The following is a 14,363-nucleotide window of genomic DNA, read 5'->3' as shown; positions in this document are numbered from 1 at the left end:
CCCCTCAGAGCCTCAATTTCCTTATCTGAAAAATGGAACCAATCCTCGTACCTGCCACCTAGAGATGAAGTGAGGGCTGAGATCATGTAAAGTCCTTCGCACAGTTCCAGATCCTGAACCTGACTTTAAGTATTTCATCAGCACTACTTTTGATGAGTTTTAATGAGTCACTAATAAAATCCTTAATGTGGAGTGTTTTTTGCAGTATGAATAACCATCTATCTAGTGGTCTTTTCATTACAGGAAAAATTACCACATTTTAAAGTCAACTTTATCAATCATTATCAAAATTCAAACTTTAGACACCTATTTTGTGATGTTTCATGTCTGAATTCATTGTTTTGCTAAAAATTTTATATGTGAGCATTTTCACACTGATTTTTTAATTTGTTTTTAACCATGTGACTAAAGAAAGAGATCTAAACTGTTGATCAATGCACAATAAACCTACCCCACTTTTTAGGCCACAATATAAAATTGAAAAGGTAGTTTTATAATCATAAATAAATGTTTTGGGTTTATATGTGAAAGAAATATACCACACATATAGTTTTATGGGCAATTTCTCTTTCCTTATAAGAACTATTAGAAGATTAACAAGTTTGTTTTAAATGTTTCTCTTTTTTTCCCCAGCTCTTGTAGTGAGATTTCTGACGAAACGTTTCATCTGGGAATATGATCCCACGCTTGGTAAGTCAAATTTTGTTTTCTCCTCCTTTCCAAAGTTTATGCCCCATAAGAAAGTATGACATTTTCTGTTGCAACATTTTTAAGCACCTTGCAGATGTTTTGAAAGTGCTTTGTTGAATCATGCAAAGTATTTCTCTGGGAAGCTAGACATGTTGCATGCTGTCTGTGCTTAGAACCCTGAAGGATTTTAATGCGGAGATGAAGAAATCAGGTCCAACCAGAGACAAGAAGGAAATGGGTACGACCTAATGCTCTTCTGTTAGCAAATGTAGTATCACTCTAATGGGAGAACAAGGATACAGCGGGCATGGCTAGCTTGATGTGGGATAGAATGGCATGCTGAGGAGAGAATAACATTAAAATTAAACTTGTAAATAATGATTTTGGGAAAATGTATATGTAAACTGTGTTTCTTCCCCTCTTCTCTCCGGTGAATCTGATTTAAGCCTATTTAAAAATACAAAAGAATAAGCAGAAAATAGATATCTGTGCATCTTGAAAGTAGCAATAAGGTTGATGTATGAAGTGTTTATTACATGTATTGTTGATAGTCCAAAACAGAGCTTGTATTAGAAATATATTTAGTTATCATCTTCAAAATAACACTGAAAATCTAAATTAAGCTTCAGATTTTACTCTGCATGAAGCCTTTGAGTATTTGTTTATGCTTCAAGACCCCATTGGTTTCATAAAGGGCAATTACTTTGAAATCCAGAGGAAGAGAGAAAGACATACATCATTTCACTATGAGGCACGGTGTCCCCATCTGGCCTCACTTAGAATGGTGAAATTGGCGAAGATTATTCCTGGATGTTTTTTTCTTGTTTGTTTGTTTATTTTGTTACTTATGTTTAGTTTAAAAGGGAACTTTTTCTTTTCCCTTGTGCCTCCTTTCATTGCTTTTATTTATTCATTCAACAGATATTTGTTAAATGACTCCTATGTGTCAGATTCTTCTAGGTGCTCAGGATAAATCAATAGGCAGAAAGAGAAACCATGGCTTTTTTTTTTTTTTGAGCTTACAATCTAGTAAAGAAGGAAGAGTCAATAAACAAATAAATATACGTCAAATAGTGATAAGTACTCTGAAGGAAAATTGAACAGAGAAGAGAACAGAGTGATTTTATTATTTGTTTGATTTTTAACTTTTTAATCTATCTGGAACTTATTTTAGCAAGAAGTACAAAGTGAAGACCCAACATTTTTTTCCAAATAGTTGACCAATTATCCTCCTATTATTTATTACATAGCCCCCACCTTTCCCCACTACTTCCAATACTGCCTTTTCTACAGTCCTCCCTCGGTTTCCACGAGGATTGGTTCTCTTTTATAAAATGACACAGTATTTGCATATAACTTATGCACACCCTCCCGTATACTTTAAATCATCTCTACATTACTTCTAATACCTAACACAATGTAAATGCTATGTAAATAGTTGTCATAATGTATTGTTTAGGGAATAATGACAAGAAAAAAATCTATGCATGTACAGTAACACAGACTCATACTACTACATAGTACATGTCAGCACCAACGTTAACATTTTTTTCATGTATATTTGATCTGCAGTTGATTGAGTCTGTGGATGCAGAAACTGCAGGTGCAAAGGGCCGACCATACACTGGCTCATTTACACTAGGATGCAGTTCTAGGTTTCCTTTTCATATCCTACACCAGCACCATACTCTTTTAATAATACTCATAGTATGCTCTTCAGAATACATTGATACCCAGCAGAGAAAACCTTCCTCCTTTATCTTTTTACAAAATTCTCTTGGCTACTATCTCCAGTTTATTCTTCCAGGTCAATTTTGAAAACTCTATCATAACATGACATAATTTTTATTAGAATTGCTTTAGAACTATAAATTACTTTGAGAAGATTCACATCTTTATGATATTCAATCTTTTAATCTAAGAGAACAGCATGTCTCTACATTTATTAATCTTTACTTCTCTGTTTTTGCTTCTAAGTAAATTGTTTTTCAACATCAATAATTTTGAACATGGTTTTAATATAGCCACAATCTAATCTTAAATGACATATTTAGATCTAAAAATATATTTGTTTTAAAAAATTCATTATCTATTGTTTATTCCACCTAAGTAAATACTTACTCTCCTCTTATATTTTCTATTATTTATAAAAGGTTTACAAAGTTCCTGAGACTTTTAATGATTTATGGGAGTTCAGTGGAAAAATACTAATTTTGTTTTTGTTATACCAGTACATTTCAATGAAAGATGAAGCTTATGGAAAATGATTTCATAAAAATTTTGAACTCTCTCTAAATATGTTCCAATAACTAATGTATACAGTGTCTTAGGTGAACCACTTTCCATTTTGTTTTATTCATTGTAAAAAAGCAACTGCTATTAATAAGACTCTGCCTGCATCAGTTATCTGTAATGCAGGCTTCCTTCACTAAGAATAATGAAACTTTATTGTGTGACCTTGTACTGTACCACTTGAAAAGGATTTCAGCTGCTAAGCAACAAGAATGTTGATCAGACTTCAGAAATATCAGATATATGACTCACTCCCAGGTGAGGGTTTCATTAACTCACGATAAAAAGTGGATTTGTGCGTGTTTGTGTGTATGCTCACGTGTGCTAGAAGTCCCTGATGTTCTAGGCTACAGGAGTTCCCAACCCATTTAATCCAAGAGTAGTCAGCATTTCCTAGACTTCATACTACCACAGAGTTTCAAATCCACCACCAAAAGGGAAAGCTACATTAAAAAACAAAGTTGAATATTTGCAAAAAGTAGTCTTGAATTCTGAATTCAGTGCCTTCATTAGAAACATGGGGCAGTTTTTTTAACCTGCAACAGAATTATTGCTCCATGAAAAGCTGAAGGCCATAAATACCAGTTAGCATACTAACAAAATTGGAATATTTACTGCTTGAAATAATTCTATGAAGGAAATGTTTGCTACTATAGCAGCAAGTGATTCCCAAACTTGTAGATTTCAGGACCCAATTTTTTTTTTTTTTTTTGCTTTTGTTTTGGTATTCTGTGTGCGTGTGCATGTGCGTGTGCGTGTGCGTGTGTGTGTGTGTGTGTGTGTGTTTTATGGAGAGGTAATATCACAGTATTACAATTAGGGATTTAAGCAAGGGGCAGAGGGCAAGGAAGAACTAAATGTATTCACTCTATAGGCACTTATATTTCATAAGAGATTGAAATGTTTTTAACATTCAAGAGTTTTGAAGGATATCATCTAAGAAAAATGTTCAATCATTTACATTGAACAACTTTAGTTTTCCTTAAAGTTGTTTCATTTCACTGTGAAATCATTGTCAGTGAAATCTTTGTCAGAGGCCAGAGCTGGTCTATGAATGGCATTTGAAAATCACCACTGCAGCCTGTAAGATTTGGGACTTAGACCATCTAACCAGGCAAACCACTTAATGGTGGTGGCAGCAATGTTCTGGTTGCAGAACAAGATCCATGTTCTGATTGGATCCCAGAAGAGAACTGAATCTCTCTGAGAGTCGTATTTACCCTCTGAAAATACTGATCATGGTCGAGAATACAGACAAAAACTTAGATCTTATTCAATTGTGTGTGTGTGTGTGTGTGTGTGTGTGTGTGTGTGTGTGTGTGTGTTGGGGGCATTTAGAGAGAAAGAGACTGCATTTCAGCACCTGCCATATAGCAGGCACCCTACTCTGTGTGTAAATGAATCATGGTGTCTGTTAGTGATGACTCAGACAAGAATGGGGATAGGAGCTGGGAGACACACTGGACCCAAAGATGATTTTATTTTGTGATTGGTTCTTCCCGCCTACATTGTATACAGTTCCCTCTGCTTGGAAAGGCTCAAACAAAGGAAGGGACACACCCAGAACAAACTCTCTCAACTAGATACTGAAGCAAAAGTGCTTAACCGACTCAAGGAATTATTTAATGTTGGCACAGCAAAGAACTTTGAGATCGTTATTTGACAAATACGAAAACAAGTCCAATAAAGTAAGTTTATCCACGATTATGTGGCAAGTTTGTGGTTAGACCAGCAATAGAACTCAAGTCAGTACAATTTCCACTCTAGCACAAATCAACATTACTAACTGCTGTTGTTACTGTATTGACCAAATGTCCATATTAATATGTTAAAATTTGGAAGAAAAAAAAGCTAAACTGGTGAAAAGATTAATCATAAACAACATCCCTTTGAGCATCAACTTCTCTTAGAATATTCAAAATATACTTCTGTGTATAAAAATGTTATTGAATATGGATTTAAAATCATGTAGTTCTCATATACAGTGAAATTCAGGTATAATTTTTAATATGCCTAATGCCAACTTGACACTAATATTGGTCTTACAATATACAATATTTTGGTTCACTTAGAAGTGCCTCTTAAATAATCATACCCCTACCCTTCATTTAAAAAAGACTCAAAATGACTATTTTCTGTTAGGATAATGAAAAGTGTTTCTACCCTCCCAACACATGCACATTTTCTCTAATGTTTTAAAATGAATAGCAGAGTTTTGTTCCAAGAAGTACTTACTACAATTTTTAGAATTATCTTTAGAAAAGATAGCACATGAATGTACGACATTTTGCCTCTGTAGGTAACGCTTCCACTTTTTTATAAGTTGTCAGGGGTTCCTAAGGAGGGAGAGAAGAAACTCAAAGAAAAAAATGCTCAAAATGGCATGAAACCAGGACTTAGCTTGGATGAAATTACTGCTGCCACCCGCGGCTATGTCTGTGGCAGACATTCTCTCATTTCCTGCATTTCATCGTTTTCGTTTCAGTTAACAAACAGCCAAAGAATCACACAACTTCATACAATTTCCATTGTATTCTATTTCCCCCACTGCGGTCTTCTGTGGTTGAAATTCATATCCTATTTATCATGGAAGCAATAGAGAGAAATGTCCCTGTCTGTCAGACGTTTGGTGCAAAGAGATGGAATAGAGCCCAGAACTCTGTTTTCCAGGCTCCAGAGCTGATGCCAGTCCTTTTAAAAGGGAAGGCAGCACAAAGGTCATTGTAGAACAGTGGAGTGAGAAATGAAAAGGGCATGGATTCCAGCATGTGTGCTGCCTTCTGGGTCTCTCCTCCTCAAGTTGGAACTCTGAAGATGAAAAAGAAAATAAACGATGAGAGAATACTTGTAGATGAGTCGTTGCTGTAAATGGTATTTTAGATCATTAAATCACTCACAACAATAATCTCCCATTTAACATAAAGGACTAGGAAACAGAATGTTCTAGAATTGAGAAACATTGGACACACCATGTATGGATTACATAATTTAGGAGAAAGACAATAATGTAAATTACGCTTATTAAAATATATTGAACAGAATCTCATTTTTCAATTTTCATTTTCATAAAATGCTTCAGCAATGTGTCATGCCTGTAGCAATGACCATTATACAGTGCTGATGACAGGTAGAAGGGTAGGTCATGCTACTTAGTTAAGCCTCCTTTCTGCAATTAGTATGTTGAGTAGATGATATTTACAGCAAAGTACATGAAACTGTGGTCAGAAAAGAATGGTAAAATAGCTGATGAGATGAAGAAATGAAAGTCAGAAACATGAGCTAGGTAGGAAAAAATAAAATAAAAGCACTGGCTTAGTGGCTACCTTGATGGGAGAGAAATTTCTTAGTGATTTGCGTAGTTTAGGTGTAAATAATTGAGTTAATGCTTCAGTGAATCATGCTGCTCTGTTCCTGGTACCATGTCATGTGTATGTGAAGCATTAATTTCATTTTCTTTTCCCCACATCCCCTATTCTGATACCATGGCCCTCTTTCCCATAGGCATATAATGTGATGTGTTTGATACTTACCATAATCATTAAAAGCCAAAATTCCTAAAGTCAGTCTTTCTGGGTTCCAATCTCAACTCTACCACTTACCAGTGTGTGACCTTCGGCAAGTTATTTAATGCTATTGTGCCTCAGTTTCCTCATGTAAAATGGAGCTAATGGTAATACGTACTTCATGAGACATTTGTGAGAATAAAATGAGTTAATATGAGTAACATTTAGAACAATCTTGTTCAAATGGTAAGCACCATGTGCTAGCTAATATACGAGCATATATTTTTGAAAAGTGTTTTTTTTGTAAATGCATATATTTTAAATTTATATAAATTTTATCTTGCTGTAGATCTACCTGTAGAGGTAATCATGTGATGTTTTTCCCCTTTAGTCTTTTAATGTGTTAAATTGCATTGATAGACTTTAAACACTCTTTGCATTCCTGAAATAAACTCTACTTGATCATGATATACTTTTCTTATAATAGCTCTAGGATTCAACTGGATAATATTTTATTTAGAATTTTTGAATCTATATTTAAGAATGAAACAAGCCTACAACTTTCTTTTCTTTTTTTCTCTTATTACTGTTGTATACTTCTTGAGTCAGCATAATGTCCCATAAAAGGAATTAGGTAGCTATCCTTTTTCTATTTTCTAGAACTTGTTTAATATTTAGTAGAGATCTCCTATAAAGTCAATTGGATATAGTTGCTTTTTATGATTATGAGAGATCTCCAATTAGTGTTTAAATTTATTTACTGGCTATGATTTAGTTAAGTGTTCTATTTCTTATTGCTCCAATCTGTGCATTTTTTCTCCTAGAATTTATGAGGGCTTGAAATTTGTTGGTATATAGTTCATAATATTTTATTTTTATTTCATCAGAATATGTAGTTATTTCTTCTTTTTGTGCTAAATTTTGTTTGGCCGCACATTTTCTCTTAATTTGCTAGTTTGTATTGCCAGATTTTTACCTCTCCCCCACCTTTATTTTAATCTTTTCAAGCACCATGTATTGATTTTGTTAACCCTATCTAATTTTTCTGCTTTTTTTCTCCTTTACTTCTGTCCTCATACCTGCTTGGATGTATTCTGTTTTCCTCTTCTAATTTGTTGGGTTGAATGCTTAGCTCTCTTTATTCTATTCTTTCTATCATGTCATCTTCCGGAATAAGGTAAGTACATTAAAACCTGCCTCTGGTCTCTTCCCCCAGTTCCTCCATGATATATTGGTATTATCTAGAATTGTAATTCTGGATTGCTTTCGATACAGTTTTATTGCTTTGCTTTTCTCCTTTGGGATCTTCAGTTCAGTTTTGCTGGTGAGAAGTCCAATGTTAATCTGAGTCATGTCCTTTTGTTTAAGGTGAGGTGATTTTTTTCCTCTAGATCCTCTTAAATTTTCCTCTTTTGCCATTGATATCCTTACATTTTGCTGTAATGGGTTGAGATACGGGACTTTTATCGTCACGTGTCCTGTTAGTCCTTTTGATCTATAATTTTTCAGTGCCTCTTATCCTGGGAAATTCTGTTATTACAATTTCAAATGTTTTCACTCCTTTATCTTATTCTCTCTTTGAGACTCATTTTATAAGAGATAATATGTCTATTTCTTTTAGCTGTATCTCTTATATTTTACTTTTACATTTTCCTTCTTGTTATTTACTGATACCTTCTGGGAGAGTTCCTCAACCTGACCTTCATCAACTCGGTCAATTATTTGTTGTGTTTTTTATTTCACCTGCTCTAGTTTTCACGTAGAGCAGCACCAGTTGGTCTTCATTTTAACCTCTGGTTTCTATTTCATGTGGTGAGGGGCACATTCAGAGCCACCCAAACATATTGCATCTGCTAACTTCTCACCCCAGAAGAGCTTGGGGGCCATTCTGATATTTATCTACCAGTCTCCAGCTGGTACTGAGCTATCCTCATTTTTCTACCTTGAAGAGGCAACATGGGCAGAAGAACTCTGCTTTGTTCCATCTCTCTTCCATGCTGTCCAGCCCTCCTCTACTTTTCTCACCAAACCCAAGCACTGGAGTCCAACCACTTTCTACTGCCACGAATGTTTCTTGTAGCTTTACATGGTCAGTTTTTACATGGATAGCCATCCACCTCCTTCCAATGTGTGTTACATTTCCAGGCTTGAGGTCTGGAAAGAAATTAGCAACTGCTGCTCACGTGTCGTCTTCTCAAGAATAGAAATTAACAGTGATTTCCAGAAATGGGGTTTTTAGGAATATGACGGTAGAATGAATTTGGTGGGAATTACTTTCTTATTTTAGGATGTGGAGGTCTCATTTTAGAAGGAAGAACCCACCAAGAAGCTGGCTTCATGGAAGAATAAAATGAGCAAAGAGACTATCCCATACAATACCCTGGAAGTCTACAGCTCTCATATTAGAACCTGTAACTTCCAGGAGTTCTAAGAATACAAAGATGGCACATTTTTGCAAATCTATCCTTTCCTTCCTACTGTGCACATTCCCGTATGCTACAAAGTCAGACATACTCCTGTGGCTAATTTGTAAGTTTAAGGATCAAATCAAACCATGCACTTATTTATCTTTTTATCTTTTTTTTTTGCTCATTCCCTTAGAATCAACTTACCGACACCAAGCATCTATCGATGATGAAGTTGTCACCATGGAGATACTAGACACTGCTGGTCAGGTGAATAAGAAGTGCAGCTAGAATATTTTCTGAATCAAATAAAAATGAGACATGCATAATATGAACAAAAGACACTTTCCTACAATTAATCATGATGCCTAAAGACTTTTCTCTTTAATCATCTAAGTATTGATATGTTAACATATTTGCAACATCTAATATGTGCATCTTTATGTGAATTACCCAGTATTTCAAGAAGGTTGTGAAAATACCATAACATTCACATGATATCATCTAGAATACAATTGCCCACCTATATTTTTGGAGATTGCAAGATATTAGTAGATTTTCATGGTTAAAAGTGTTTTGAAATGCTCTGATAAAGCTGAGCAGGTATCTTTACTGGGAAAGTTCTCAGAGCCTTTAACATGCTTATGTATAAGGTTAATCCTTAAGGGGTTTAATATATATTATATTCCAAATTTATAGGACCTCAGAATCTTTTTTCAGAATATTTTATTTTAGGAATCTCTCCTGTAATATTCTTTCCAGACCTCACCACAGCCTATTGAAATTTGGAGCGATATCATTGAACAATAACAATTTATGAAAAGGAAACTAATATAAATTTGTTTTAAGTTCAATCAGTTCTGAGATTACAAACATGTTCATAGATAGGTTTAGTTCCCAAGGATAGGAATGGCCACTAGGAGTGAGAATTAGGAAACTGAAGGAGTCCATGGTTCTTTTCATTGACCTATGACCCCAAGAAGACTTGAATTGGAGTATTTAATCCAAGAAATGTTCTCATAACTAATTATACACTTTTCTTTCTCATCACCACCTCTTTCCTATATACACTCTCACCTTCTACCCAGAACCAGTTCTACAGAGAATCAGAGAAACACGTACATGCCTACAGAAGTCATTTGAACCCATAAAGCAATGCATTTTCTAATCACAAATGCCACCTTCCTAGGAAGGCATAACCACTCCCTTTGAAAATTACTTCAAATGAGTTCCTATCATTATTGGTACTGTACCATAGTTTGGAATATTGAGATAGAGGGGAAAAGCCAAAAGGCCCTGGCTTTGATTTTGATTCTCTATATAATTTTCTACTGTTTTTCTGCTCCTAGTGGCTGATGGTCTATAATCTGAAAAGAGAGGAGATTAAAACAAAACAAAACCAAAAAATCAAAACCATTTCACTAAACTATGCCTGTAATTCTGATCTCTAAAAGGTGGAGTAAGGTCAACTTGTCTGTTACCTGTTTGCTAATTATTTCATTGTGAGGCAAAGACTCAGAGGCAATGTGCTCAACGAAGATGATCATTTCTTTACAGTCCCTGTGATTCAAGATCTAAAGGTGTGGCAAGAAAAAGTTAATAGCTGAAAGTCAAGGTCTATGCAGTTAGAAAATGTTTAGTTCCCTGAAACAGCTTGCGATGAGGAAGTAACGCTTCCATTCCACAGTGATTGAGATAATAAGCTGTACAAGCAGATTATCGAGAAATTTGAATGACACCGAGTATAAGGAATGGGAATTAAGGGACCACGACCAGCATTAGCAGCATCTATATATTGTGACTACTGCCAAGTCTCCCGACTGCCCTTGTTTTCTTGCCAACAGGAAGACACCATTCAGAGGGAAGGACATGTGCGGTGGGGGGAAGGCTTCGTGCTGGTCTATGACATTACTGACCGCGGAAGTTTTGAGGAAGTGCTGCCCCTGAAGACCATCCTGGATGAGATCAAAAAGCCCAAGAATGTGACTCTCATCTTGGTGGGAAACAAAGCTGACTTGGACCACTCCAGACAGGTTAGTACCGAAGAAGGGGAGAAGTTGGCCACAGAGATGGCATGTGCTTTTTATGAGTGTTCTGCCTGCACCGGAGAAGGGAACATCACCGAAATATTCTACGAGCTGTGTAGAGAGGTTCGTCGCCGGAGGATGGTCCAGGGCAAGACGAGGCGACGCAGCTCCACCACACACGTCAAGCAAGCCATTAACAAGATGCTCACCAAAATCAGTAGTTAGGCAGCTCCATTCTTGTGAAGGCCCTGCTGAGGTGGGTCGGGTAATTAGAAACACTTTCTTGCCCTTTTTCCCTTTTTTTATCCTCCAAAATAAAATACCCCATTCTTTGTTCTGACTCTGGGAAATGTCTGGGCTTCCTCTTGTTCCCAGCCTCCTGTATGTTGACAAGTTGCAGAGTGTTTTATGCAATTTCAATGCTGACAATTACTCCTTTTCCTGCTTCAATAAGATACACTTTATTGCAGTTTGAACATGTAATCACAAGAGATTCCGAAATGGCTGGGTTCATATTAAGCTATTTTTAAGCATCTTCACCTTGCTTCAGTAGGTTGACGCTTTTTTCAAAGGCATTTTAAAATTCTATTTCTTGTGAAAGACTACAAATGATTGCCTTAGAAGTCTAAAATAATAGAAAACACAGTAAAAGCATAGGAAAAGTAACTGAAATATTGGAGCCCTAGTTTCTATTTGAAGCAAGGATTATTTCTGAGCTGTCTTAAATTATCTAGTTTTTCTTTAACCTTTATTTAGTTCTTAAACTCAAACATGTTTTCACAAGGTTTTCCATTGTGTAAGAGAGTTCCATTTCAGTTGGTTCTCTCAATGATCAATTGATCATAGCACCCTAATTCTTCTTTCATAGCTCCAACAAGATTTAATTATAGTAGGGGCAGCAGTGCCCCTCAATTCAGTTCTTGCTAGCCTCTTTCTCACCAAGCCCAGAGTGATGTAAAGACCTTAGGAATCTTTTCACCAAACCCTGACTTTATTGAATGCTAACAGAGTATATCGTTAGAGATGTCTGATTCATTTCTCTCTCTGCTTATCACCTTAGCAGAAAGATAACAGACCAAAAGAAAGGAAAATTAGGATGAAGCTTAACTATCCTTCTGTTAGGGAGCCAAGGCTCTATGCCAGACACAGTAAGAAAAATTAACCTCTGATTCATTAAGTTGGTTACATGACTTCTAATATTTTGGAAATCACTTAGAATTCAGAAAAGAATAGGTGATTAAAGTTCACTATACCTGAATAAATGTGTATAAAATAGATTCTTATATTGTGAAAATATAGTCTATAACTAATAAAACTTTATGATTCTTTTTTCCTTTTTTATCCCCCATATATCAAGACTTAGGCACTTTATTTTAGAAGAAAATATATATCTTTTACATATGTGTGTATTTATAAATACATAAATATATGTATAAAAATTTGTAAGAGTTGGAGGCTTTAATTCACCAATGCATTTGGACAACTTGGTGTAACTATTTTATGTGAATATAATAAAAAAGCATAATTTTCACATTCTCTCACATTAGGGTGGTCTTTCTTGTGATAACATGAAATGTTTGTAATTTTAGGAGAGACTTGAGGGGACAATTGGAATGCAGAGTTCATGAATCAGTGGACATGATATAAAAAATAAGCTCCCTTTTATAATAACAGCTACTATTGTGGAGTGCTTACGTGCTATTTTAGGCGCTTTATGCATTATCTCATCTAATCCTCACAATAACCTTATGCAAGAAATGGTATTATGATTACATTGTAGGGATGAAGGTATTGAGCCACAAGAAAAAACAAGTTTGCGCAGCCTTTTAATGGGGAGAGCCAGGATTTAACCCAGAAAGGCAAAGTCAGACCCTGGAGCCCATGCTGATATCTGTAGAATATTAATAGGCTGAGATATGGCTCTTGTTCTTGAGCTGTGGGGATGAAGACACAGGAAGGAGAACATTTAGGAAAGACTTGCTTCACTGATGCTTTCATTCAAATATTAACAAGTATTTATATAAGTCACACATGTACCTTGACGCAAGTTAGTCCATTTCATTGTGTCTGAGCTGAACCTTGAAAAATATATACAAGTTATTCAGGAGAAAAAGATGGTAAAAATATTCTAAGCCAAAGGACTAGAATGAAACCAAGATATGGAGACACAAAAGGTATTGGTAAGTGTAACAATTCAAAGTAGTTTAGAGAGCCACATATACCATTCTTCAAGAAAATGGGGAAGGGATAACAAAGGGAAGGAATTAAAAGAAAGAAAAAGAATAAGGGGTTTGGAGGTAAGGAAAAAAAAGGCAAAAATTCATAATGCTGCACTAATGTAGGTAATTACATATTAAAGGACCAAGTAGTAACTTAGCTGTGATTGACTTTCAGTAATGTCCATTTAGAAAGGGTAGGGAAAATGAAAGCAGATTAAGATTATTTTTCAAATGGTCCCATCTTCTGGAATCACAATCTCATTTATTTTCTTACCTATACTTGGGGATGAAACTCAGCCAGTTCCTATTAAGAGAAAGCTCCTAAAGAGACATAATGACTACCTGGGTGCCAACACTAAGGAAGTAAAATTTATAGTCACCAACACCAGCAACTTCCCCAGACATATGCATACAAATCCAGACCTGTTAAAACATCATAGAACCACTGGCTTAAGTCCCAACCGGTAATTACAGAAGAACAGGAGATTGTACAAATACAAATTAGCTATTCCTTACACTCTCCCGGCTTCTCCACATAGGAAGGTTATAAACAGTTGTTTTTTAAACAGTATTTTAATGATGGAAACCTGTGTGTTCTTGAATAATAATGATGGGTTATCACCATGCTACCACTACCAACGTTTGCTGTTTCTAGTTGCTTTCCTTTTCTTTTAAGATTCAAAAAATTTTATTTCTAAGTATTGTGTTTGTACTCATATGCCTCAGAGCACTGAGAGAAGGAGCCCATAATTCGGGACCTCCCTTTTAAATAGTATGTGTAATGCTTACACGTACATAAACAAACACAACATCTTGGGTTCTAAGTATGTATAATACCAACCAAGCTTTCTTATTAAAACAGCCTATGCCCACTTTGAGGATAATAAGAAAGTAGCCAGTTCATTCGATCAAATTTAATCATAGTAATGTTGAATTTAGTTGTCCTAAGTTAATAATCTATTGGGAGATACCGAGGGAAATAAATAAATAAATAAATAACAACAACAAAAACAATATAAATATCTTTTCTCCATAGGTTTGAAATGCTACATTTAGCAATTTCTGTATCCCTATATATATGGTTCTATTTTTATATTACACCACCTGATTTTAAATGTTTATTAAAACTTACACTAATCCAGATAGCATGTTGTTAGTGTAAAAACAGACATATAGATCTATGGAACAGAATAGAAAGGCCACAGACAAAACCTCACTTATATGGTT

At 35.3% G+C, this 14,363-nt stretch overlaps 1 protein-coding gene across 1 annotated transcript in view; it reads left to right on the top strand.

The window, feature by feature from the left end:
• Positions 1 to 14,038, top strand: part of RERG (RAS like estrogen regulated growth inhibitor) — a 96,553-nt gene extending 82,515 nt beyond the window's left edge. Inside the window, exons 3-5 of the mRNA XM_033116081.1 lie at positions 634 to 690; positions 9,087 to 9,160; positions 10,735 to 14,038. Of these exons, the coding sequence (XP_032971972.1) occupies positions 634 to 690; positions 9,087 to 9,160; positions 10,735 to 11,142 (539 nt within the window). The 3' untranslated portion in view covers positions 11,143 to 14,038. The remainder of the gene's footprint in view (positions 1 to 633; positions 691 to 9,086; positions 9,161 to 10,734) is intronic.
• The last annotated feature ends 325 nt before the right edge of the window (positions 14,039 to 14,363 follow it).

Source organism: Rhinolophus ferrumequinum, chromosome 10, assembly GCF_004115265.2.
Source record: "Rhinolophus ferrumequinum isolate MPI-CBG mRhiFer1 chromosome 10, mRhiFer1_v1.p, whole genome shotgun sequence".
NCBI lineage: Eukaryota > Metazoa > Chordata > Mammalia > Chiroptera > Rhinolophidae > Rhinolophus > Rhinolophus ferrumequinum.
This window is presented reverse-complemented; position numbering and strand designations above follow the sequence as displayed.